At 43.8% G+C, this 27356-nt stretch overlaps 1 protein-coding gene across 3 annotated transcripts; it reads left to right on the top strand.

Moving 5' to 3' along the window:
- The first annotated feature begins 4873 nt into the window (after positions 1-4873).
- LOC141765631 (carbohydrate sulfotransferase 1) lies at positions 4874-13591 on the top strand. Of its 3 annotated transcripts, XM_074631745.1 has the most exons (4): positions 4874-5440; positions 5607-5636; positions 9570-9741; positions 11602-13591. In XM_074631745.1, exons 1-4 carry the CDS (start codon positions 5438-5440, stop codon positions 12729-12731), a joined length of 1335 nt encoding a protein of 444 aa, XP_074487846.1. In that variant the 5' UTR covers positions 4874-5437; the 3' UTR covers positions 12732-13591. The 3 variants fall into 3 exon arrangements, with proteins under 3 accessions (XP_074487846.1, XP_074487847.1, XP_074487848.1); XM_074631746.1 differs by lacking the exon at positions 5607-5636 and having other exon boundaries at positions 4876-5440; positions 11602-13587; XM_074631747.1 differs by lacking the exons at positions 4874-5440; positions 5607-5636 and adding an exon at positions 5960-7188 and having other exon boundaries at positions 11602-13589.
- The last annotated feature ends 13765 nt before the right edge of the window (positions 13592-27356 follow it).

Genomic DNA, 27356 nt, shown 5'->3' with positions numbered 1-27356 from the left:
TGAGCTACCCGCACGCATACAGCAGATAATTACAAGTCTTTGCTCAGAAGCACACAGCAGGGTTCAACAACACAACAGCAGAGCCGACTTGCTCGCTCATGTGCAGATGAAATACAAAAAAATTTGGGAGATCTCGGCAGACAGGGGAGTGAAAATGAGACCATCTATATTCAAGAGATCTCTCGTTCAAAAACAATCACACAGACGTGCGTCGTGAAGGCAAGCCAGCACAGCCACACCTTTGATGCACAGATGGCGGGTGTAAACTGTCTCGTTCCCCCTCCTGCTCTTCCTCTCCTCCTCCTCTCCGCTGTAATCTCTCTCTCTCTCTGTGCCTCTCTCATCCCTCATGTCCCACATTCTTCCTTCCTCTCATCATCCCGCGTGTCACTCAACAGATTTCTCTCACTCCACCGGCAGCAAAGCACCGCGGCTTGCAACCCCTCCCGCCTAAATTTAATAAATGAAGCCTCCCGAAATTGGCAAGCAACCACGGCTGGGTAAATGTTAGGTGAAAGCTTCGGTTTATAAAGGCGGTCCGCTTCTTCTGTGATTTGGAGTTTTCATAGAAAACAGCCAGCGATGGGATTGTCTTCGGGTGAGACAAATTTATGCCAGATGATCCTCTTCTTCCTAAATGGCTTACTGAACACTGAACTGAGGCGGCCAGGAGTTCTGTGGGCTTAAGGATAACAAGCGATCAAACAGACTCAGACACTAAGTCTGATTGGAGTCAGCGTCATTGAATTCAATCATGACCTCCCATTAACAGTCAAGAAATATTAGGCAAAAAAAACTCCATATCTATTTGAAAAAAAAATTGGCATTGTGGACTGCCGTTTTGAAGCTTCTAGTTCTGCATTTTGGCCGTCTCCATGTTGGTCTTTTGCAACCAGAAATGACCCAAGATGGCGGTACAACAGAACGCTGAATAAGACAATTTTAGGCGACCAAAAAGGTTAGAATTAACTTTCATGAACTGAAAACACACTGTGAAAGGGTTGAAGTTGTAAGACTCCCAGACCGGACAACGGCGTGGTAGGGACCTGTCAATCACAAGGTAGCCGTTCCCTAAAGCATCCCCTGCTTTATGGTCTATCTGACTCTAAATGGGACCATAATTTACTAAATGAACATCATGCTGTATTGAAGAAGACTTCAAACTAGCGATTGAGATCATAAACTCATGTTTAAAATGTTTACTGACGTAATAAATCAAGTGAGAAGTAGGCTCATTTTCTCATAGATTTCTATACAATCAGACTTCTTTTTGCAACCAGAGGAGTCGCCCCCTGCTGGCTATTAGAAAGAATGCAAGTTTAACTGAAGCTAACATGCTTGCCAGCATTAAGATTGTAAATGGGTGAACCGCTAAACTGGCTTTGTCCAAAGGTAACAAAATCCATCATATCTTGTTTGTTTAATCTGTACAAGAAATCAAACTCGGGTCATCTCCACAGCGTCCACCATGTTGCACCGCCATGTTTCTACAGTAGCCCAGAACGGACAAACCAAACACTGGCCTTAGAGAGAGCCTTTAGCATTTTTTACGTTGCCTGAAGGCCACCGTAATTCTACGACACACGTGAAACTATGGTAACGTTAGTTAGAGTGCAGAACCGTAGTGCCGCCAGCTTCCGTCTGACCTCCGTTCCTCCTAAAGTAGTGTTATTATAGTAGGAGTTTGCACTGAGCGGCTCACGTTACCGCACTCTTAAGGCCTTGACACACCAAGCCAACGGTCGGCCGTCGGACAATTTTGGGCCGTCGGTAAGCATCCATTGGCTCTACCCTGCCTATGTCTGAGTATTTTCGGCGCCTGTCGGTGAGAGAAATCACACTGATTTGCTGTTCAGCTTAAACAAATCAGTGCACGAGGAGAGAAATGGATGTGTGGAAAGCAAGCCAACAAGTAAAGTCAAGAGGACACACAGAAGGCTCTTCTCAATGTTCGTCTTCATCTCATCTGATCATTCCAACACACGGATATTTTCACAATGACATGGCCGTCTGGAATGAAGCTAAGTGGTGAGTGAGAGTGGTGTTAAAATGGTCGTCAAACGCCGCTTTATTTCATGTACGTATCATAACAACGGCTTGTATATCCGCCGTCCTCGGTCTTCCGGTTTTAACTTTTTGAATGACGAATACAGACGACCACTGCCTGCTGTTGTGGAGAGTTATTTCCTCTCACGCAGGTGCAGAACGTCCATGGTAGTTGGCTGTCGGCTGTCGTCTTTGCTGTGTGTTTGACGTCAAGACAAAGGCGACATGAGGTGACTCAACATGCGGCCTTTGTCGCCGCTAGTTCTTTGATGTTGGGTAGGTGTGTCCCCAGCTTTAGAAAGGGAGGAGTGAGCGGAGGGGTACTCAGTTGGTTACAATCTGCAACCACACCAAATCCTACACACTGTATCTTTAAGCTGACCAGCTGTTGGCTGTAGCCATATATTTACCATGGTATCAATCTTGTCATCTAACTCTTGGGGAAAAAAAGCCAATAAGCACATTCCCAAAGTGTCAAACTCCTCCTTTGAATGAAATAATTGTGTGTCTGCATGGTGTTCTTACTGTCCACACAACAGTAACTCTGGAGAAGTTCTGCAGATGTTGCCAGTGCAATACAAGTGTGAGATAGAGACAGTGTGCCCAGTGCCGGTTGTTTGCTGAATTAAATTTAGCTGTCTCTGCTGGCATACTCGTGGGTGAAATGAGATTTCTTTTCACCTGCTTATTGCACTTACAGCGAGGGAGGGCTGAATAAAGGGCCTGCTGTTTTTTTTCTCGCTCCCTCAAATAAGACGAAGCGTATAGAAACACTTGCTTTCCTCCACAGGCAAAATTCCTGCCTTAGATAACTTTTGTAGGAGCTGCTTTTCCTTTCTGACAAGCTGACTGACAGATAATCTGACTGACGGATCATGTCTTTAAAAGAAAGTGGAAGGTGCAGAAATTGCCAAGGAAGCCCCAGATATAGAAAAGCAGTCAGTGAGCTAAGGAGACAAGGTTATCCCGAACAGTAGAGAGAGATTTCAGCTGAGCATTTCCATCCACTTTATGATGAAAGACTGCTGTCATGTTAAACATCAGATACGGGGTGGATCACAGAGATATTGGGAAGAAAGACTGCAGATTGGTGAGGCATTTGTTGAGAGCCTGATAGTTCTGGAAAAAGAAAAATGAAAGGCGCCCCGAATCTCTTCTGCGCATTTGATTTTTGCATGTGTGCGTGGTGAGGAGCAAAGTGTTGGTATAGCTAAACAGGGAGGCCCGTGGAGGATTCAGTTTTCGCTCACAGAAGATTCAACTTTTTTTTTCTTATTGCCTGTTTCAAATCTCACCAAGAAAGGTGTGGGGGCGTTTGGCTGCTCGGAGCACGGGAATCGATGCTGCAGGCAGGCAGAGCGAGGGATCGGCGCTGAGAGGTGCGGAGGACAGGACACTCTTGTATCACTCGCCGGGCATTCTTGGCAGCTTGTCGTCCTTTGTGTGTGCTTGTACAGGAAGACCTTTGGCTGGTAAGCCTTGTATCACCAGAGAGAGTCTGTTCTGTGTCTGCGTAGGTAGAGCTCCATGTAGCCCCCCTCCAGTTCCCATTTCTGAGATAATTTGCCTTCGATTTGGTGTATTCACATGTACTGCCTGAAAGGTTTAAACACAGGTTAGATGAGGTCGGAAAAGTTGTAACAACCAATCCCCCGCTGATAAAAAGGGTTCAAGGCTTAAATCATCCAACAGCAGAAATGATACAAGCGAGAACTGAGATGCTGCCACGACATTATTTCACCAATCTGTCTGCGAATCACACAGTAAAGATACACTTTAGCCAGCGTGACTCCGCCACAGCGGGAGATAAATCTGATGGAGCGCAAACAGAATCGACCCCCATTCCCAGGAGTAATGGAGCTGTCACAGGCTAAGTCTGACCCTGCGGTAACCCCCCCCAGGGGCAATGATATGGCACCCATCCCTTCACACTGGGGAGCCAGCAGCAGAGTGAGGAAGAGGGGGGTATCTGATGATAGCAGTCATCCTCAATGGAATGAGGAAAAATAGAGGTCATTGTGCCACTGTAATCTCATGGGAAAAGTGTGTGTAGTGAGAAACCCTGCAGAGAGCATGACAGTGACAGAGAAAGGAGGAATGACACTCACAGTGGGAAGTGATTGTTGATGCCTGCATTGCTGGAGCTGATGAAACCTGCCTCCAGAATATGGACATATTGGAAAATACATAAATACTAGGTTGTCACGATTTTGATTCTAAATCGGAAATCCATCGAAATTAACTTCCGATCTCGACCATCGAGATGGTTAAAACTATAAACCAGCACAAAAATCACTTTAATCAACAAAAGCCACCGTGTTCTGAACAGACACATTACATTAACATTTGCATTTTGGAACATAAAACAGCAAACTTAAACTACTCAGTTCTCGGGACTAGGCAGGCATGATGGGAAATGTGGGCCGTCCCTGTCGCTATAATACTCCGGGGACTTCCTGCATGTCTATGGCATTTTAAACTGCATGATTTAGCCTAGCGACTAGCAGACTTTAGTTAATTGTTTTTTTTTCAGCATATTTCTCCTCTCATTTAATATAATTTTACACTTTACATTATCAAGCATTTTTCCTTTAAATGGTAAAATGTGCCGTCATGATTCAAACAATTCTGAGGGAAGAAAGGTAACATGGTTAAAGGCTACACACACATCTGATGATAGCAGTCATCCTCACTGGAATGAGGAAAAATAGAGGTCATTGTGCCACTGTAATCTCATGGGAGAAGAGTGTGTAGTGAGAAACCCTGCAGAGAGCATGACAGTGACAGAAAAAAGGAGGAATGACACTCACAGTGGGAAGTGATTGTTGATGCCTGCATGGTTGGAGCTGATGAAACCTGCCTCCCATGAAATATGGGACATTTCTGGTCCTCTCTTGCACCTGCAAACAAATTATGATGGCAATACAGAAGAAGCAGTATCATTTTTTTTTTTGTTGATGGACTTAGTGCTTATCTCACTATGTTGGTTTCTTATTTACCAGCCTGTTAAGATCACATGCATTTCCGAGACGCAGTGACACGTACCCTACGGCATCAAAGCGTAATGCACGGCGAGGCAATCTTGCATCCAATCTAGAGACTGAGCTCCAGTAGCCTGTGTGTGGTCTCTGGAGGCTGGCTGAGACATGCCTCCTCCTCGCTCAGCCTCTCGCTGCTCTCCATCCACCGCGGAGCATCTCCGGCTCTGAATCCACTCTGGACACACACCGGCTGTAGCGCGCGATCTACACGCACACACACACTTGCACACATGCACACACACACACACACACAGACACACGCACACATACACACACACGCTTACAAAATGCAGCGCACAGAGGTCTGGACCGGCCGGAGAAAATCCTCCTGTGTCTGATTGAGTGCGTTTATGGTAAGAGGTTTTTTTTTTCCTTTCTTTCATCTGTTTGTTGCATTTTTACGCGCAGCTCGCTGCAGCCGAACTGTTATCTAACAAGCAAGATGCTCTAATCTGACAAGAGAGTATCATCATAGTGATCATATGAGGAGTAAAATATGCCAATGATTTCTCCACACAGCAACTTAAAGTGCGTCCGCGCTACTTAACGGTGAGTTTTTAAAGTGACTTTACTATATGATGCTCCACATGTTGTGCTGATATCTGTTTATTTCTTTCTTCTAACTTTTATTCCCAAAAAATATTCTACTGTTGTTTTTAAGTGATAACCCCGAGGGCAGATTGAGTTTATATTGGTATCAATAACTGAAAATATATATTTTTCATTATATCCAAATGCAAATGTTTTTACTCTTCATCATCATCATCACTGTTATACAGCCTGACTGACTTGCACTGGTAGATGTATAAGTGACAGGATAAGATCAAAAGTTGAGGTTTCTTATTCTTAATCCATGTATTTTATACTGTAAACTCATTCATTTCATCATCACTAAATTTTAGATTATTGTTATGAAGTTCAGTTATGCTTTAATTAACACTCAAACAACCCCCACTGTTTCTCTCTGTTTGTGAATGAACCACGGGGACAAGATCAAATGAAGTGTTGACCTTTTTCTTCATTCTTCTTCTTTCTTGTGTGTGTGTAGTGCCTTTACTCTGTGTGTGTGTGTGCGCGTGTGTGCGTTTGTGTGTGTGTGTGTGTGTGTGTGTGTGTGTGCGTGTGCTGGAGGAATCATGTAGGACAAGCTTCATCTTCTCCCCTATCACAGGAGCTCCTCTGTAGCCCCAGGGTCAGATGCAGCTCCTCTGCACGCTGCAGCAGCTCTGCTCTGCTGCCTGTGGCTCTGTGCATGTATATGTGTGTGTGTGTTCGTGTGTGTGTGTGTGTGTGTGTGTGTGTGTGTGTGGTGTTGGTTCAGAGAGAGAACAAGGGGAAAAGATGGATAGACAGATGGAGAACAGAAAGACTAGCTGGAGACTTGAAGCTCCTCCTGGCGTTGCTACACTGTTGCTCAACTCTCCGTGTTCCCCTGGATTGATCTTTGCCAATAAAACCGCCTCACTCAGAGGATCTGTGAACGCACAGAGGTGCCTTAATAGAAAAATCTTTGGCACTGTCACATCCCTCAATCACTCGCACTCCAAATCCCTCAGTCCCACCCTCATCACTAACTTCTAACCTCATTTGTTGCCTTTATTTTCCACACAGGCAATTGCCTTCCCTGCTGCACCATGCCCAAATGTCATTACCTCCAACACTTGCTGCTAGCTATGTTATCTCAGCAGCAGCAACTGCTTCTGAATTTACAACTCAAACCTGCCAGAGGAGCGTTTACACCGCACAGTGTAATCTTTGGTTGATCCTGTCCCCGAGGTTTTTATCCCCCTGTAAGCACTGTTCTTGTTTGAGGGATACAAAAGCAGAGACCATCTGAAGCTCGTGGTCCCCTTCCAGCTGTTGACAGAGTGTCTATTATTCCTGGTGTGAGTCCCCGTGCGGGAGGAGTTATAAGCCAGGGAGAAAGGAGGACTTGCAAATCAAATTGCTTTAATCCATTGGAGCATCTGTCCTCATTCTCCAGGGGGCGGCAGGGTGTGTGGCAGAGGAAGCTCTGATCACGACTGGAAAGGAAAACAAAACCTGTCGCTGAGGAATCATAGGATGTGCCTTGGTCAGCCAGCTGTGCAGTACACGTAGGGTACGGATGGCAAGACTGTCAAATTGACAGATTTTTTTCCCCCTCTCTTTCTTTAGTGTCAGAGGTGGTAAGAAGCTCGGTCAAAGTTTCTCATTATCTGCAGTCACTCGTGCTTCTGTTTCTCTGCTTTTTCACCCGTCTTCTCCTGTCCTTCAACAAGCTCACAAACAGACCGAGCAGCTTTAAAGTTTGTTCTGAAACAAGAGACAAACAGTAGCGCGTCCCTGTTTCTGTCATTCTGTCTGGCAACAAAGTTTCTCCCCCTGATGGGTTCATTCTGCGATTGCTGTTTTTGGCGGTATTCAAACAGAATGGCTCATGATGTCAACTCGATTTCTTCTCCCCCTCACCCACAGAGTAAACGTCTTTGGTTTTGCGCTGTTTGTGATTAATGGAACATCAAAAGCCGATCTGAGCTCAGTGTGATACATTCCTGAGGATATGAGTCTGCCAGGGACACATAAACATCATTAATGAACAAGAGGCAGACTGGAGAGAGACAGAGTGACAGAAGGAGGGTGAGAGGAAGCAAACAGGAAAGAGATATTTATTTTTTGTCAGTAATATGATATATATTTACCTGTGGTTTAGATGATGATTGCCTAGGTGAGTGATGGAGATGCACTTTGCGCCAGGGGATCTCGTGTGATTACCCTCCATCAGTTTGGTGCAGCAGAGGGACAAATGGATGCCAGCACCTTTTTTTTAAAAAAATCCATTCGGAAAATCACATCTCCCTTTGCTCTTTCATGCCCAGTGGCAAAAAACTCTCGGAAGTGTACAAAGGAAACTTCTCCACTCATCTATGTGAAGACAGCTATATTTATCTGGGTATGTAGCTCTCTGCTGGGCTTAGAGGCTTAATTACCCAGAAGAGAGGAAAGCAAAAATGAAATGCAATTATGCAACACTGTGTCTGCATGCGCACGGCATCTTGAATAGTGGAGCTATTGTAGATAGGGACATTACTGCTACCATTTCTGAGCAGAGGTCTGACCTTTGAGTCGTGTTTTTTCTGCAGAACAAATCTGTGGATCCTTTAGGAAACAAATCCTGACCCTGTTTATTCAAAGCATTTAAGCTACTTATGGTAGGAATGCTAAAAGGTGCTGTCTGTTTGCTCTGTGTGGACCGAGACAAAGCAACCTGTTCTCGAATCTCTATTTTTTTTAAGAAACACAAACGTGTTTTTAAGGAATACTTTGACATTTCAGTAAATACTATTCACTTCCTCGCTGATATGAAGCTACAACCAGCAGCCCGTTAGCTTAGCTTGGCACAAAGACTGGAAACAGGGGGAAAGAGTTAGCCTAGCTCTATCTGAAGGTAACAAAATTTGCCTACCAGCACCTTTAAAGCTCACTAATTAACAGGCTATAACATTTTATTTAGTGAGCTTACAGCAACTCGGTCTCACGGGAAGGCATTTAAATAGCACGACATTACACAGACATTCCGCGGCTCACAAGGACACAATTTAGGCTTTTCGTGTGTCATTTTTTAGGCCACACAACAAAACTACGGTAACGTCCGTTAGGTTTAGGCAACGAAACATCTTAGTTAGGTTTAGGAAAATTGTCATGGTTCGACTTAAAATAAGAACGTATACGAAGGAAAATACGTACGGAAACAAAATAACATAAGTATGGAAAACACATGACAAACGTCACTAACGTAACTTACAAAACAAAACACCAGTCTCAAACACCGGTCTCCTGGTTGTTTGTTGGACCCATCCACCTCCCCGCTATTTCTCTACGCGGATGCGTTTACGTTGCCTACATGGCGTATAGGCTACAAATGACAAGCCAAAAGCAAGAAAGGCGTTCTTATTGCACATTAAATGCCTTGCGCATTATTGTGTCATTCACACGCCTTTTTGTGTGAACAGGTATGATTCTGTCACCTTTGGACAGAGCCAGGCTAACTGTTTCCCCCTGTTTACGGTCTTTATGCTAAGCTAAGCTAACTGGCTTCTGGTCTTAGCTTCATATTTACTGTACAGACATGAGAGTGTTCATGAGAGAATCTGTTCATCTAACTCTCAGCAATAAAGCAAATAAGCATATTTCCCAAAATGTTGAACTATTCCTTTATTCACTCAAATAACGTTTTACTTAAAGGCTGTTGCACAATTTATAGGACAAACCGTCGAGGGAAATCTGGATGGGAAGAATTAATGTGACATACTCTACCTGCTAGTATTTAAGTGCCCTTGAGCAAGAATCCTAACTGCTTCCAACAGGAGCTGCTCGTTGGCCATCAGTAGAGAGCTGCTGGCATAAAGGAGTGGCAGCTGCAGTGCACATGTATGAAGCCTGAGAAAAATGCATCAAAATTAAATCTCATTGTGTGTCTCTGTTCCTCCCTGGCGGCGTCAGCGTGAAGGATGTAGAGCCAGAGGGGGGGGCAGGATGGAGTGCTCCTGGAAGACGGTGCTGCTGCTGGTGTGTGCGTCTCTTGGGGTCCAATACACGGCCATCCGCACCCTGAGGGACTCTCTGTCTGGGCCCTGCAAGGGAACCTACCGCTGCCAGACCAGGCACCACAGAGGTACGCCTCGACAGTCAGGCCAGATTGTCCCACATACTGTCCTGCCTCGCTACTGGAGAGCATACAGTGTGTACAGATATAGATATATGCTCATATGTATTGCAAAAATAACACAAATAACCTAAAATGCATGCATGTTATTACAGATTTTGGGTGTGCAGCACCAGCAGAGGGCATACACAGACACGCACTTAATTGGTTGTAATATTAGTCATTTTTTAGCCTCATGCAAAGAGATTCAGTAAAGAGCCAGCATCAGAACTGTGACTGAAGCTGAAGAAAAAGAAAAGCAGATCATTAAACGAGGGAATTCCCAACAAGTGTGGAGGATAGAGAAATGAAATATGTGTGATCCGTTTTACAATTACCCTCCAATTTATCTCCATTAATGCCCTCTCATTGCGCAGCTGTAGCTCCGGTGCACGAAAGTAACATCCCCTTTGCAATCAACTCCTCATCAGCAGTAATTACACGTTAGCTATTTGCGCTATATTTAGAGATCCGCCATTTCATAAACCCCCTTGGTAACCACCGGCAGACAAGCAACTTACTCAGGCATGTTTACCCTCTAAATTATTTAAGCTTTATTGGCTTGATCCAGTCGTTCACTTTCTGCTGGACTGATGTTATGATCAAAACCCACTCATTTTCACTTTTATGAGCTGAAGTAACTCTTCGGAAATAAGTGAAATAACTCCTCTTTTACCATATCTTGAATCTAGGAAACAGGTAAAACAGATTATGTAATGTGTTATTCCATGTTGTTATTAAAGCTGCAGTCAGGAACTTTGAGTAAATATGATAAAAGGCTATTTTTATAAAATGGTCACTATATCCTGACAGTAGATCATGAGACAAAATCGCATTCCTCTGTGTCCTCCTAGTGCTCTTAATGGCATTTGTAAGATTTCACAGCGCCGAGCGAAATCAACCAATCAGAGCCGAGCAATCTCTGGGCAGCTGTCAATCACTTGCGAGTTTCGCGAGCAGTGATTGACAGCTGCTATAGAGACTGCTCGGCTGCAGCTCAGCTCTGATTGGTTGTTTTCCTTTGGCGCTGTGAAATCTGCAAATGCCATTACAGTAGGAGCACAGGAGTACACAGAGTAACATGATTTTTGTCAGATTTTCTGTCTCATGCACTGCTGCCATATTTATGTAGGTATTTAAATAAGTTACTGGCTTCAGCTTTAAAAGGATAGTTTGGGTGTTTTGAAGTGGAATTGTATGAGGTACTTATAGTAGTTGTATTACTTACAGTAGATGACGGATCAGTGTGCCCCCAGCATCGAGAAACAGACAGGAGCATCGGCACCGGAGCAAAGCAATGTACTGCTGTGGACGAGCCCGGCGGCAAAACATATTTTAGCAACCTAAAAGAAAGGCTCATCTAAAAACATCGATATCCGTTTAAGTGAACGCTAAATTTAGAATATTTTCCGATGGCGAACTGAAAATGAAACCTATCTATACTGTTTTTTGTCATCTGAGCCTGCTAGCTTTGGAGAGAGCATAGACAAGTTTCACTTTCAGTTCAGTAAGGAGAAGGAAAGGGCTGTCTGACGGCAAGATAAAGTAGTGTAAGTATTCTAAGTATAGCGTACACTTAAACGGATATTGATTTTTTTAGGTGGGCCTTACTTTTAGGTGGCTAAAATATGTTTTTCTGCCGTCCCCGTCTGCAGCATTATATTGCTTTGCTCCAGTCTCGGTGCTCCGGTCTGCTTCTCCAAGCTGGCGGCGTGCCGACCATCATCTACTGTAAGTTTTTGTAAGACAGCATGGTGCAATTGTCGTCTGTTTCACATAAAATGACTTAAGACATGTAAAGCACACGACTTGGTTGTGTCTTTCTTCCAGACTCCAGGTGGAGAGCCTTGTGCGATGACAGTTGGATGTCCATTGATTTGCCCCGGAAGCACATCCTTCTGTTTGCCACCACGCGTAGCGGCTCCTCCTTCACCGGGCAGCTCCTCAACCAGCACCCAGGGATCTTCTACGTGTTTGAACCTCTCTACCACGTCCAGCAGGCCTTCACCAACTCTAGCAGCAGGCTGCGTCGCTCCCTGGATCGCCGGGCTCTACTGGGAGCATACAGGGACCTCCTCCTCAATCTGTACACCTGTGACCTTCACTTCATGGAGAATTACATCCGCCCGGAGCCCCAGGACCACGCCACAAGCTCCTTCTTCCGCCGAAGCTCCAGCCACGCCCTTTGTTCCCCTCCCGTGTGCTTGGAAGGAGGGGACGTGACGCCCTCTGATCCGCCTGATGAAGCCTGGTGTCCTAAAAAGTGTGGGGCCCTGAACCTCACCCTAGCCTCTATGTCTTGTCTGGCAAGGGAACACGTAGCCATAAAGACTGTGCGAGTCCCTGAGGTGGGGGACCTGCGCACCCTGACAGAAGATCCACGTCTGGACCTGAAGATCATCCACCTGGTGAGAGACCCCAGAGCCATCCTTGCCTCGCGCATGATGGCGTTTTCAGATCAATTCCGCGCTTGGAAGATATGGAACGCGACGGGACGGCAGCCTCGATACGTGGACCTGACGCAGATCACCAGCACCTGCAAGGACATGGCGGCCTCTGCGGAAACAGGCCTGCAAAGACCGGCGTGGCTGCGGGGACGCTACCTGTTGGTGCGGTACGAGGACCTGGCGTGCAACCCGCAGGACAAGGCCACTGAGATCTACAGGTTTGTGGGGCTGGAGATGGAGGACAGGGTGCGGACGTGGATCGCAAAGAACACCAACAGCGACGCGTTGTCTCCGTCGGAGTGGAACTACAGGTACTCCACAACCAGAGACTCCAGAGCGACGGCAGAGAGCTGGAGACTTCGTCTGGGCTTTGACATCGTGAGGACGGTGCAGAATCTGTGCAACGACACTCTGGCTCTGCTGGGATACAAGCAGGTTCACTCTGCAGCCGAACTCAGAAACCTGTCTCACAGTTTAGTGGAACACAGGACCTCTCAACCAGTCACATGGTAGATTTGATTAAAACAAATGCACTGTTATTTATTTATTTCAGCTGACTTTCCTCTCTGTCATGATGCTGATAAAATGAATGTAATTTATCTTATTTTTTAATAATGCCTAAAGTAATTTAATATCACATTTATTAAAAGTGCCAAATATCAAGTGTGTGTGGTGCTGGAAAAGGTCTATACTGCTGTATGTATTGATTGAAAACTCCTCTCGACTTGTTCAGCAAAACACCGACTCCTGATGTGATGAAGTTATTAGGCTGTTTTTTTTTCTTCATGATTTCAATTTTCTCATAATTCAGTGTTTGAACGAGAGAGAAAAGACACTTGAAATAGCCCAGGTACCATTTCAGAGTAAATCTGACCTTAAGTCAGACAGAAAGTGATGTTCCTGAAGGTGAGACGCACAGGAAGCGAGGAGGATTTATTTGTTAAAAAAAAAAAAAATAAATTATAGGGCTTGCCTTCCAAGTGTCTCTAATGCATTTTGAAAAAAGGATTAAAATGTCATGTCGTAGGTAGAAAATCTTCTGCAGCGCACAGCAGCTCTAATTTCCATGTGAAGATGTTGAGAATATGAGAACATATTTGTTTTGCTGTAAATACTGATTAACTGTTGCAATGCAAGCGAGCAAACGTTATGTACTGGATGTGTTTGAACATTTTTTTGTCGGTGTATCTATACCTTTTGTATTTTCTAGACTTTTTCAAATAAATTATTCATATGTAAGTAATACATATCTACCACACTGCTGAAATCTTGTTGAAACCACATTTGTTTGATCTGTTGTTTAAGCGGATAAGTGCGAGTTTTAGCTCTGAAAACAGAGAACGATGCGAATCCGTTGTGTTTTATCTTGCAATCCTTATATTATAAAGTTTGTCTTTCAGCCAAATTTCAGTCCTGCTGATATGTCTGTAGTAGATATGTTGAACACATGCTGCTCACACTGTGTTTCATTTTGAGATAACTTTGAACCTAAAAAGCATAATACCAGGATCATTTGGCGGTACCAGCTGTCTGTGGTGGCGTATAGTCAGATATTAGACAGCTGCAGGTTCTCTGCCAGCTCCACCATTTGAAATTGTCCTTTGTGTCCAAACAGAGAAAGGAAGCGTGCCATCTCCAGACACCAGCCCATTCATCTCCATAGCTGCTCTCTTGAGATAAATGCTGGAAGTAGTTTCTAAGGAGGAACTCATTGCATGAATCATGGAGGAGCTACTGATTGACTGCGATTTTCTCGCCTTTCAAATGCATTGCATCTTCTTATGGAGGCTGCAATTGTAGCCCGCTGGGAGCCATGAGCCTTAATGCTTATGCCGCCGCAGAAAGCCACTCCAGAATGAAGGAAAGTATGCAATTTGAGTGGAACGGTCATGCTGCTCTGTGAGTACTATTAAATCTGAGGTGAAATTGTCCCTGTAATAATGTATTTTTAGACACCCAGTCCTCCCCATCCTCCCTGTAGCTGCCCTATAGCTGCTGACACCAGGGATATCTCAGCAGCACCGACCAAAGAATTGATCTACACATCCAGCTGGGGAGAAACGGGATTTAAGATGCATGGAGAAAAGATTGGTCGTCTTTCTTTGAACTTAATCTGCAAGGCTACACAAACTGGCCATAAAGCAAAGCTTTATGACACCCAGGGAGATGTGCTTCATTGGTTTTTCCATAACCGCCCTGACACACAAAGCTGCGAGTGGCCTGAGTCAGCCGTCAGCTAATTACCCATTTCTTTGCACTCAATATCGGCAACCTCTTTCTGTCTCCTTAACTGTGCTGACAAATTTAGGTCTTATCAATATGGGTAACAAATACGAGGCGCTTGCTGCTATTGGGAAATGCAAAATAGCACACTGTTAATCTACACCAGTGGTTCTTAACCCGACACACCCCAAAGCCCTGTCAGATCAACCACCCCTTCATTGACGCAATTAAACCATTATCCATTACTTTTAGCTGACTCTTTCAACTGTTTATCCACCACTTCAAGCTAATTATTTAGCCATTACCTTTAGCTATCTAATTCAACCATTTATCCATTACGTTTAGCTGACTCTTTAGACTTCTCTGCTTGCTTGGTTGGGAATCACTGATCTACGCTGTCCTGGCTGGACATACACAACAGAGGTGCAGAGGTCAGAATAGATGCAAAAGGAGCTCACACACGTTTATGGAATAAAAAAACTAGAATTACCGCCTCGCAGTGGTATGCCTCCGCCAACCAATCAAGTTGCAGTTTACATCCATGTCTGTCCAAAATGACATCACTTTATTTGATCTTATTAGACATTTGTGTGAAATGTGTTTTGTGAGGTCACAGTGACCTTTCACCACCAAACTCTAATCAGTTCATCCTTGAGTCCAAGTGCACGTTTGTACCAAATTTGAAGAAATTCACTCAGGGTGTTCCTGAGATATCGCGTTCACATAAATGGGACAGACGTGAGGTCACAGTGACCTTGAACCTTTGACCAAAATCTAATCAGTTCATCCTTTGTGCCAAATTTGAAGAAATTCGCTAAGGACGTTCCTGAGATATCACATTCACAAGAATGGTCCGGACGGATTTACGGACAGACGTAAGGACAATCCGAAAACATAATGCCTCCAGCCACGGCTGTTGTCGGTGCGGAGGCATAAAAAAAACACACTCAAGATGTTAATAGGTGAAGTAACCATTTTTATTCTGTAAATGGTTTGTTGTCGTGTGGAGAGGAGGAGGGCACGGTGACATCTGTCACACTGACAGCTCCTGGGAAGCAGAGCGACTTCTTTCTGCCGTTTTGGGAATTTAAATTTCTAAGTTATTTTCAGATGTTCAGTTTTATATGCAAGTGTAAGCTCCTCTTGCATCAGGTCATGTTGGGAGGCTGAAACGTGGAAGCAGCTGGGCGCTGATGAACTGAGTGATTTGCATGTGTGTGTGGATAACAGAAAGGACATTTTTAAAATAGCGTGATAAACTACAAATTCTGTGAAGGTGGAGGCTTGTTAGCAGGACGAGGAGGAAGATTACCCTCAAGCTGAGAGGCGTACGGTTCAAAGCTTGAGTGGGCAAGAATCTACGCTACTGTATGTAACTCTCATCTACGGTGTGAACAACAGCAAGCCAAAAGAGAGAGTTCTCCTGCAGGGAATCACATTCATATAGCAACTAATATTGAGACACATAATGTGTCCTCATTACTTCCTCTGCAACGTGGTGCAGACAATTAAATAGCTGAAAAAGGAAAGTAACAAACACCGTTTCCCACGAAATAAACTTCATCTGCTATTAAGATTCAAGACAGATCACAGCTCCATCGCTCAGTTTAACAACTTCAGGTCACCGGCGTCGAGGAGCATAGACAGTATGAAGCAGCTTCCAACGACGTGTTGATAAGCACCTTCTTGACCTTCCAGCTCCACTGTTGTGTCAGTCGAATAAGCTCCCCCATCTGCTCGGCACTGACGCCTGTCTGTAATCACCAGCCTTAACCATTCACTGCTCAAATGAGATGAGGGAGCAAAGGAGGTTGCGAGACGTCCTTGGAGTTGCTCCTCCAGCTGCAGTTGTGTCATCCAGGTTCATTATCCCGCGGTCGATTCTTTATGGTCCTTATCTGGGCGAGCAGCCAGAGAGTCGTCAAATTATGAGCTCTCTCGCCGTCACGCCGACACATAAGCGCATGCTTTGATCAAAATCAATGTCATCCCTGTGTGCACGTGAGCATACATAAACATGTGTGTATCTGTATGTTCATGCAGTATAACGGAGATATGACAAAGGTGACACCCAGCAGCACGGAGGCAGAGGAGGATTTCTGTCGTTTTGTGCGCTCCACAAATTGCCCTTGATATAGGAAAGCATTGATTTTTAAAAAAAAAGAGAAAAGGGTCAGCGTCTGGTAAGAGAAGAACACACCGCATATTGAAAAACCAGTTAGAATGACCAGAGAAACATCACCTATTCCTATTTTGTATCAGACTCACATCAGCACTTAAAGATGGCTTTTCACACCACACAATATCTATCATTTCTCCCTCCTCTTAAGTGCTGAGGGCTACTGTGGTATAGGCTGTAATTTCCACATGCAAAGTATCTGAATGTTAAAAAAGAAACAGATGTGAAAATAAATCGAGCTCTCCTGACATTTAAGCTCTGCAGCTTTTTCCTCTATTGACACGGCCATTAAAATCCCAGTAGCACTGGCACCAACAGTTTGCATTTTTCACTCTCCATACTGGGAGCCAGAGACGTCATTTATGGAGAGATTAAGGAGCATTTAAGACAGAATGAAACCACTTTGAGCCACAGTATCTTTATTACTGGAGCCACACGGGCCCTGAGCAGACATCAGCCTCTGTCACACCCATCATTCAAATGCTGTTATATCCCCCCCCATGCGCACAGTGCAGATACACACAAACACACACGAGCCCTCCAAATGCACCCCTGCTCTTCAGCGGTCATCTTTACCTCTCTGCTCTCTCTAAGCATCTGAACATTGAGCGTGTCTCTGGTATCTTTTGTAGAGAAAGTTGCATTTTTATGACATCTCTCCCCGGCATTTGTTTCCAGCGCGAGTTCACTCACAGCTTATTTATTTTGTTTTCCACTGATCCTAATAAGGGGCTTTCATAGCGAACATCAAAAGGCCAGCTGGCAGAGCTGCATCTTGGGTAGAGCTCCTCAAGGTAAATGCAAGCAGCCCCCCTCCGTCAAACTTAGCACCGTCAGCATTATCACACACACACATTGCAGTTTAATAAGTCACCAGCGAATCTCAACCAGTATTTCACAGCGAATAAAGCTTCAACAACATTTAAAGAACCATATGCACGTATTATTGGGGTCGGAGTCCTCTCTTAACTGTCAGCATGATCTAAATCACGACTTTACATCTTTACAATAATTAAATGCTCAATTGATCTCGTCCTTTATCGCCCTATTGGGTGGAAAACACTCCATGAGGGCATATGGTGGTTGCTTAACTGCTGTGATACTGCAAAAGGGCAATTAGGCATTTTACAATCTGTGGTAATGGGCATTAGACATTTTTAATTTTAAGAAGAGTCGATAGCTTATGAAATGTTGGGGCTATTTTGAGCTTTTTTTTCCCCATGATGCACAATGAATCAGTCATAGGAGGTCTGGCAACAGAGAGAAAATGAGTAATTACACAGCATCAAGCATGGGGAGCCTAACAATAGGCTACTTCTGAGGCTCCTCAGTGGGTAAATAACTAATATTCACAGTCAGCTTGTTTACAATACAGTCTTTGTGGTGGAAAAAATACTCAGATCCTTTACTTTGGTGGAATTACCGATACCACAAAGTGAAAATACTCCATCACAAGTAAAATTCCTGTGTTTAAAATCCTACTTTAGTAAAAGTACAGAACAGCAAAGTGTACTCAAAGTATGAAAAGTAAAGGTACTCGTTCTGCAGAAAAATGTCTGCTGTGACGGATGCATTATTATATGTGACATTATCAGATTGTTAATACTGATGCATCAGTGTACTATTTAAACATTTTTTTTTTCCATTTTGGAGCATTCAAAATATATTCTTCTTCTAAGTACTTTTAAATTGATATGCCAGCAAACAGTTGCTTATTTACACTAGGGCTGTGTATTGGCAATAACCTGCGATATGTATCATGATACAGGGGTTTCAATTCAATATATTGCGATACTGTAAGCAAGGCGACATATTGCGATTTTTAAAAAATCGAATTCGAGGAAAACTGTCATAGTAGAGTGTTCATTTATAACAGTCCCTGTAACATTAACATCATAGCACTACTTTGAGAGGATAAATACACTGAGGATAGGCAGCATCTCTTTGCCAATGAAATAAAGTATTGACTGAGTTAATTTTTGCATGCAAACTATTGATTAAATATCGATAGTGTTTTTGAGAATCGATACAGTTTGCTTCACAGCCCGGCGCTCTTCCTGGGGGCTTGATTTCAACCGGAGCATGCAAGCTTTGAATATTCTATTTCCTCTCTTAGAGAAAACAAGTGGTGGAGGGTCATTCCGGTGTGCGGCCTTTCAATGTAGCCTAGAACGCATTCATGTACACACTGCTAAAAGAATGTGGTCTGAACGATCGTCTCTCAATGCGTCCTCAAAGCATTTTGGGTGCATTCACACCTATAGGCCTACTTAGAGCTGTCCACTTGTGATGGCATCACCCAAGGAGCATGTCAATGCCAGTTCTGAACAGGGCCTGAGAAGTTTAGAGGGGAAATGTCTTTTGGAACTGCTTCCAACTTATACACATCTGACACTACTTTGTTGTAAGGGGTCACAAGCCAAAAACGTTGGGTGAGACTGGTTTAATCTTTAGCAATACAAGTTTATCACAGATTTTTTTTGTTAATCTAAATCAAATCAAGTACAGTTCTTCAGTAAATGTCCTCAGTTACTCTCCACCATTGATGTGACAGCTGTGCAAGCTTAGATTTGGGTAAAAATGCCATGTGAAATCATTGCTGGCGCTTTAGTTTGGAGCAAAGCGCTGGTTTAGTTCCTCCTGGCCTCCTCAGGGTGCTCTCATACAGTAGATCAGTCCATCTACTGGCGTTCAATCACACACCCCTCACCAGCCGGAGCCAGGCTCCTCTGAAGGATCTTACCCTGAGGAGAGTCTTTCTTCCGAAAGGTTTTGGAAAACCAGTCCAAATCTTTTTCAAGTGAGCAACACTCAGATGTTTCAGATGCGGGTATTGGTCTGCTGCCCCCTCTCTCCCTCCCCCACATCCATCTTCCCATGTTTGGCATCTCTTTCTTCCTTTCATTCCCAGCTCCTCTTTCAGAAAAACAGTAGGTGTGAAAATGTCTGTGGGATTTATATTTTTTATTTCATTTTCTCTTATGGAAGTCTTTTACACAAGGAGGACTAAAGCGCAGTATGAGGCGTGGGCTGCGGTATCACAGAGACAGTAGGAGGAAGGTGTGATAACAACCCTGCAGGCTCGGAATCGGATCACGCGTCATGCTTTACAGCCTCGGTCTGTGAGTTTGGTTTGGCCTCAGTTTTTCCAGCCCACTCATCTCAGCTTGCAGCAGCTGTAGGTTTCGGGGCAAGTTTTAAAACACAAAGATTCATGCGGTTTCGACTTTTCTTTGTCTGGCTTTTACCCAACATACTTTGCATTGAACTGCCGTCCTTCTCTGTTTTCATTTACCCCCCTCTACCCCAACAGCTCCCACGGTAGATAAAGGTATACCAACACTGTCAGCAGTTCCTCAATGAATTCCCAACTAGCTTTAATTTTCAGACTCATCCATAATTCACCAACAGAGGGCACCGAACAGAGCGGCATCTAGCTGGATTAAAGGACCAAGTACTGTATCTTTTCCTTTCGGTTTCATTTGAATGGATTTCATATTCATTGAAACAGCATATGAGACATCCAATTTCAATATGTTGAAAAGGAAAAGGAACAGACAGGATGGAGTAGAGACGGCGGGGAGATGGACCCTGACTACAAACACATCAGCATAGATGGCTGTGAGCTATTTGGGTGTCCTGAGGCTGCTGCTGATTTAAGGCGACAAGTTTGAGAATATTGTCAATTTTTCTAGACTATTTTTTCTTTCGTATAGATGCAACGACTTGCAAAATAGTTCATCATAAAAGGGGCACTCTAGCGACTCAGTTGTACCTCCATATAGTTGGGGGATTTGCAAGAGACGAGAGTATTAAAAGAATGGTCAAAATACTGTAACTGCACTAGAGGCAGCGATATCCTGACCTTTGTCCCTAGTATGGGTCAAGCTTCAAAAATGCTGGATCCTACATTTCCCATAATGCAATTCAATAGCATCTTTCATTAGACCTTTTGTGCCTGTTAAAGCAACAGTGGGTAGAAATGGAGCAAATATGATTTAAAAAAGTTATAGTAAAACAACCAATCAGAGCCGAGCTGGAGTCTGCCGTCCAGCTGCTGTCTACGTATGAGCAGCTGTCAATCACTCCCCAACTCCGAACAAAACGGTCAAACTAGGCAGCGCTGATCAAATATGAATCAATATTCTGTTACTGTAATGCCTATTTCTCTCCTAAAATGTTCTCAGAATCATCTTGTAGTGTACTGTTTAGCTGTTAAATGAGAACGTTTGTGACCTGGCAGCCATGTTGAGAACAGTTGAGGAAATACCTCGCACCGCCCACCAGCCAGAGCACGGTCAATAGGAACGTTCTCTCTCTCTGAAATGGCCTGTGATTGGCCAAAGTCTCCCGTCACGTGCTAGATTTTTTTAAAGCCTGAAAACAGAGCCATGAGGAGGAGCAGAAGTCTAGTTTTTTCTCTCAGAACACTTGAATTACAATATGATGAAAGGTTATTGTGGAATTTTTGCCCAATGATGCCAAAAATATACTGCCTGCCCACTTTAACTTCAATTCCCCCCGTTTATAATGCAAGTTTTCTGTCAAACATTAGAATTCTCAAGTCTAACGCATGATGTCATCAGGATTTGACAAAGCTTCTCCAGAGCCACAAAAAACATACAGCTAATTACACAGGCTACGATGTACTCTCCATGAATGTAAAATGGTAGGCTCTGTCCAAAGGTAACAAACCCTACTTAAAGCTCACTAATCAACATGTTATATTGTCTTTGTTTAATCTGTGCAGAAATTGAAGTGTAAAAATGACACGTTGTGGTGTTATGTGTGGGTTGTGTTAGACTTTTTCTTGGCCAGGAGCAGTGACTTCCTGGAGTCTGTGAGGTTGCTTGTGTAAGTTACCATTTTACATTTATGATCATTTATGGGTGAAACAAACAAGATAAATCATGTAAATAACACATTTAACGCAATTTAACTTTAAACAGAGGGCTAGCCGTTTCCCCCTGCCTCCAGTCTTTATGTTAAACTAAGCTATCCTCGTTCTGACCCCAGCCTTGAGTTTAAAGGGACTGTATGTACGTTTTTACACGTATAATTAATCGTTTTTATTGCCAATGTGTGAACAGGTTGTAAACTAACTAGTGAAGCCCGTCTTGCAAAACAGGAATGTGACCGACATCGGGGTGAAAACTAGGATCAACATCGGCCGGGCCTTCGTTTCACGGAGGGACTTTCATTTGGTTTTGGGTATCAAAATGAACCCCCAGCTGGCAAAATTGCTATCGGACAGGTAAGCCAACAATACTGCCAAGCATGTGAAATATATAGGGATATTGTGGTTGCTAACGTTAATCAACATGATGCCTGTCAATCACGTTAGGTCTCATGTGTCGCCTCACTGCTTTGACTGATGCCCGCTTGCGTCTACGTAGTGCGAGCAACGGGATGCCGTTGACTTAAACGGCCACAAGTGTCACTGTTAAGCAATTTCTAATTCTTACATCTAGCCCCTTTAACACACAGACATGACATTGATAGCAAACTTGCATCTTACTCTCAGAAAGAAGGAACAAAAGTATTCCTTTTAAATGACAGTCTGCTCTTCAGGGCTACCTGGCATGTTGGTCTGCTTGTAAACCTTGACCACGGAGTCTCCTCTCCCTCTCCTCCATCTCTCTCGCCCTTCTTTTGTTTCCAGTCACACAGCCTCGGTCCCATCAGTACCTCGGGGCTGACATGTCCGCTGATGCTAACAAATGACGAGCGTCCCCACTGACAGCAAGTCCATCTGTCTGTGTCAGAGTAATTGAATTTCATAAATATAATCAGAGGGGTCTGTTATGAAGGGACCTGTAGTGCAGTCTGGTCTCCTCTGCGTCATGGCTGTGTATTATTCCCCACACAACAGACACCGTCTGCAGCCACATTAACAAGAGCGAGCACAATTACCGCAAAACACAGATAGACATTAGTTTGGTATCTGAACAGAGTAATGAACAGAGAATCTGCTGCACCATTTGTCTTGAAATCTAATAGGAAGAGGAAGTTGCCAGTGGCATGCTGGCTTGATTGATCGGGTAATGGAAGGACAATTGATGCTCCACTCCGGCGTCATGATGATTTGCTCTGGTTTGAGAAGGGATTGTGCTTAAAAACTTCACTAGACAATTTGACATTACTCAAGTGAATGAATATACTGCAGGCAACCTGCCACTATTGATCAAAACAAATAGAAAACAGAAAAGCTACTCAAGGAGAATAAACTTGAAACCATAGATCCCATTCATTATTAGCCAAAGCAGGGTCACAGTATTCCCACTGACCAGCATGTGCAAATTCAGCGTTAACTGTAGGTTCTGCTGAAACAGATGCTTCACAAGAACCATATGCTCAATAGAAAGCATCTAATTAGCTGTTAAATGTGCCGAGCTTTGACCTGAGAAGATCCCTCAGAGGGGTAGTTAATCCCCGTTGAAGCAGTTTGAGGAATTATTGATCCAAAAGCCCATCAAGCTGTGCTCCATGAGGATGCTATCGACAAAAAGTACCCAGAGAGTCCTTCCACTCGAACCACAAACTTACTACAGAGAATAAGAAGAAAACCCTAGAAACTCCACGTGTAGATGATCACAAAAGAGGGTGAACTGACAGGGCCTTCAGGGCTTCTCAAAGACGCCGATCTAATTAAAGGCAATAAAGACCTCGAAGACTCCTTTGACGATGGTGCTCTCGACAGAGTTTACCCCGCTCCCAAGCTGCAGAGCAACATGCTGAGATGCAAACTCTACTGATGCCGCTGTAAGGCTGCATTCACACAAGATCAGGCGTTGCGGCGAGTGTTGTGCAGAGGTCCGGGCGAGTCACTTTAACGGCCCATTAACTGCAACGATTAACGTCTTTTGTTCCCTCATTGCTGAGTTGTACAGCTCTGGATCGCCGGTCACGTGATTGGCCACCGCAGTGTGACGTTGGGTTGCGTTTCTCCAAAAGTGGATTCTGTTTCTGCTTTTCCGCCGCAGGCCCCTGCGTTGCTTTCGGCACCCCCTGTGGCGCCGCAGCCGCTATGCCCAATGGAAAAACATTTGTTTTCGCTGCACCGCCTGATCTTGTGTAAATGCAGACTAAGTATGTGAGCCACAACATTGTGTGAAGTTACTTCATTCAGAAACATTATAAAAACTTGTAAGAATCCATCTGAATGTATCTTTGCTCCATCTGAAGCCACCAAGGCTTCAATTAACACCCAAAAGGAAAAACAATCCCTCAAACACCATTTACTTTATACTATTTTCATTTGGAACAATATCGTAATACAAAGATCAGAGACAGAAAGAACAGGACGGATGACCACATGTTGCTGGCTCCCTTTGCAAAGCCTTCGGACGGTACGACTGTGATGTCTGCCAGGCTGTGAAACCTGTCTGGATGAGGACGGAAGCTGCTGCTGATTCACTCGCTCTCTCATGTTCAAGTCCTGATAGATTTCATTTCCAAAACAATTGATAGTTTGGCGCATCTGCTGTGTTGTGGGACACGCAGCCTGGGATGTGAGAAGAGTGCCAACATATGGCAGATTTAATTAATGTGAACCATCGTCGTAGTGTGCCTCCCTGCAGACAGTTTAGGCCTGGTAGACCCTGCAGGCCTCCTGTGTTGTTGGGACTAACAGGCATTTCCAGACCAATTCACTCTGTTTGGTACACCTTACTGAATTAATTAGTGTGCCTTCTGCCCACATTGGTTTCACCTGCTCCCACTTAAAGCCACCAACTTGGGCTAAAGTTGCAAGAAAAAAGAAAAAAGAAATAAATATATTTATATAATATATATATACAAATTTATATGAAAGTTGCCTGTTTGATATAGCAGGAAAAAACTCAAAATTTGATTTGCCTTTTTCGAGATTCAGTCACTGCCATTCAGCCGAGATGCAGAAGCTTATTTCTCGGATCCCCCAGATCAATGAGCATCTTTCAAGGCGCTGTTTGTACTCAGTCATTTTTTCCCCCTCTGTTCTGCTAAGGAGAGTGCTCCTTTAATGGATTTGAACACTAAACTGATGAAGGCGCATTTATTGGCTTATCGGGACAAATCACATTTTTGAGCAGGCTCTTAGAATCAGAGCTCCTGTCTGTAATGGGATAAACAAAATGCCCTCGTCTCAAATGGGAGAGCGTGTGAATCTACCGTTGCCAATAGAAAATATATATTCCAAAAGAGATACCCAGAAACGTTGGCTCCTGCACACGGTTTTGTGAAAATTTCATTAAAATGATTGAGCCCTGTGCCTGCTGGCGAGTTAAGTCCTTCGCTGGATGTTAACCCTTTGTTTACGTACATCAAAGAAATAAGCTGTGCTCTGTACAAAGTGCAACAAAACATCATTTTGAAATGAAAAATGCAGTCTTGTTTGGGTAAATGAGATCAAAATAGCCAAATTATGCTCGTCTAGGCTCATAATCTGAGCGGAGAGTCCCAAAGCATTAAGCTTTAACATGCCTTCGGTGTGAAGTGAACTGTCTAAATATACAAAGTACCCAAAATAGAAAAAGCAATGAAATATTGAGATTTTATGGTGAGAAAAAAAGTTTAATAACATTTTGTTCTTCCCTCTGGTGCTCCAGTGTTTCATCTGTGCACCAAATCAGTCCACCAATTCAAAAAGAGAACAGTCGATGTAGCGAGTACAAAAATACAAATATCATCGCTCACCATCTGACAACATGACAGCTATATTTAACAGCACAATCTAATATGCAACATCTTTGAGTTATCAAATCAGCTTGCCCCTGAGGAAATGTAAGAAAAACAGCATTGATTGGGAGGCCGACACAGCACTCCGTCATTATCGACTGACCCCGCTGTCAGGAAACGACCCGACGAGCTATTCACCGTGGAAACACAAAGAACAATAATGGATAATCCAGCCATCAAAAGGGTGTCAGCTTGAGATCATTTACGGGTGATTTTCAAACAGATGATACTAATGCAGCTCAAACAGATAATATTCATTCATCTTACTTATTCAGATCCATATTCATTTGCAACCCAGTTGGACAATAGAGGAAAAGAAGTAGCCTATATGTATTTCGTTTATCTTTTATTCAGTATAAAGTTCATTCTCTGCTTTTTCAATAAGGAAATAATGAATTCGCTCACATCAGATAAACAGGATCCAGGATGGTCTGGCAGCCTCTGACCATTTCCATAGCAATACAATGATATAAAGGGTTTTTAGAAAGATGGATAGAACCATAAAAAATCTCTTGTTCATTCGCCCTGAAAGATGAATACCATCTGTGTCAGCCACACAGCACATGAAAGACTTTCCATTATTTTGATAAACACCAAAAACCCACCAGAAATTGACTGAACGGGAGGCTCATGCTGGTGAGAGTGAGGCTCTAAGTTACACAGACGTGGTGTGAAATCTTATATAAAATATGATCTTTTTCATGAATAGATGTAGCCTGGTTCTAAGGAAGGCAGAAAGTGTGGAAAATAAACTGGTGCAGAAATAATGTGATTCTAATAATGCTTTATGGAATCGAGAGGGCAATGTTTGTGTTTGTGTGTAAGGGGGGGGATCAGACACAGCACAGTATGCATACTGACATGTGAACGTCCAACAAAATATACGTAGATTTATCACTTTGCTTAGTTGGCGTCTATGCATCTGTTCAACATCCAAAGACGTAAAGCTGCGTTAACATTTGTTTGTTATGCTTTTTTTTCAACTTGGAGTCAGCCGTAACAAGCTGTAAATACAACAATGACATATTTACACTTATTACTACGGAGCAACATTAGCATTTATTTGGAGTTGTGTTTCTGACAACCTGATGATTGTTTGTGTCTAATAGTCACCCTTTTTAGCTCTGTTTTTGGTCTCTACCAACTCCTGGTGGAAATAGCTGGCTCTGTAGTTGCAAAATGTTCCACTAAGTTCACCAGCAAGTCACTTAATATGTCCATCTGATGTTGCTGAGCGGGTCGGTGAGAGGGACCCGAAACAGTGAAGTTGTAGGCCTGACAGCTATAGAAATGCACGTCTCAACTCTTCTTTTATCTCCGTTTTTGGTCTCCACCAATTCCTGAGAGAAATATGTGGCTCTATAATTGGCCGATCCTAAGTTCCGCCCCCCCTTAGTTACTGTTGCTAGGTCAGACAAGCTTGACAAAAACAAACATACTTCAACATAATTTGGGGCGGCATGAAGCGGAGATAATATAACGAAATCAGACAAAATCATGCAGGTTCACCAGAAATTCCCTCAGCTCGAGTGGGGCCTCCGGCAGTCATCTGCAGTTGGAGCTCCGGTGGGAGGTGGAGAGCCATGCGCCCGGCAGCAGTGGCTAATCCTCTGGCCAGGAGCGGAGCTTCGTCTCGTTGCTCCGTCGGTCCCCGCTGGGAGCCAACACTGACACCACGCTGCTGGAGACACAGGCCATATTGCTGGGCCCCTACAGGGAAGGGAGGCAATGTAGAACCAGAACCAGGACTGCGTGGAGCAGACTGTCAGACCCTGCTGATGCAGTAAAAATAGGTTTTTGGTGCTCAGAAATACTACCGCTTTTGTCCACAGGTACCGCCAAAATCAACACAAAATGAAGTTCCTCATAGTAACTGTGACTATATACAATGTAATGTGACCTGAAGATAGTGGCACCAATGTAACGTGACTAACATAGCAATGTTATCTTTGAACAAACATGGCATATCTAAGTATAACCCAACATGAAAGGGGAAAGTTGACTGAGGTTCTGTCATT

The sequence above is a fragment of the Sebastes fasciatus genome, chromosome 4, assembly GCF_043250625.1.
Source record: "Sebastes fasciatus isolate fSebFas1 chromosome 4, fSebFas1.pri, whole genome shotgun sequence".
NCBI classification, from domain to species: domain Eukaryota; kingdom Metazoa; phylum Chordata; class Actinopteri; order Perciformes; family Sebastidae; genus Sebastes; species Sebastes fasciatus.
Note: the sequence above shows the minus strand (reverse complement) of the source record. Positions and strands in the feature narration are given on the sequence as shown.

Coding starts and splice junctions, on each gene's coding strand:
- LOC141765631 (XM_074631745.1), top strand. Junction 5,637..9,569: donor TGCGTCCGCGCTACTTAACG/GTGAGTTTTTAA, acceptor TGGCGGCGTCAG/CGTGAAGGATGTAGAGCCAG. Junction 9,742..11,601: donor CCAGACCAGGCACCACAGAG/GTACGCCTCGAC, acceptor TCTTTCTTCCAG/ACTCCAGGTGGAGAGCCTTG.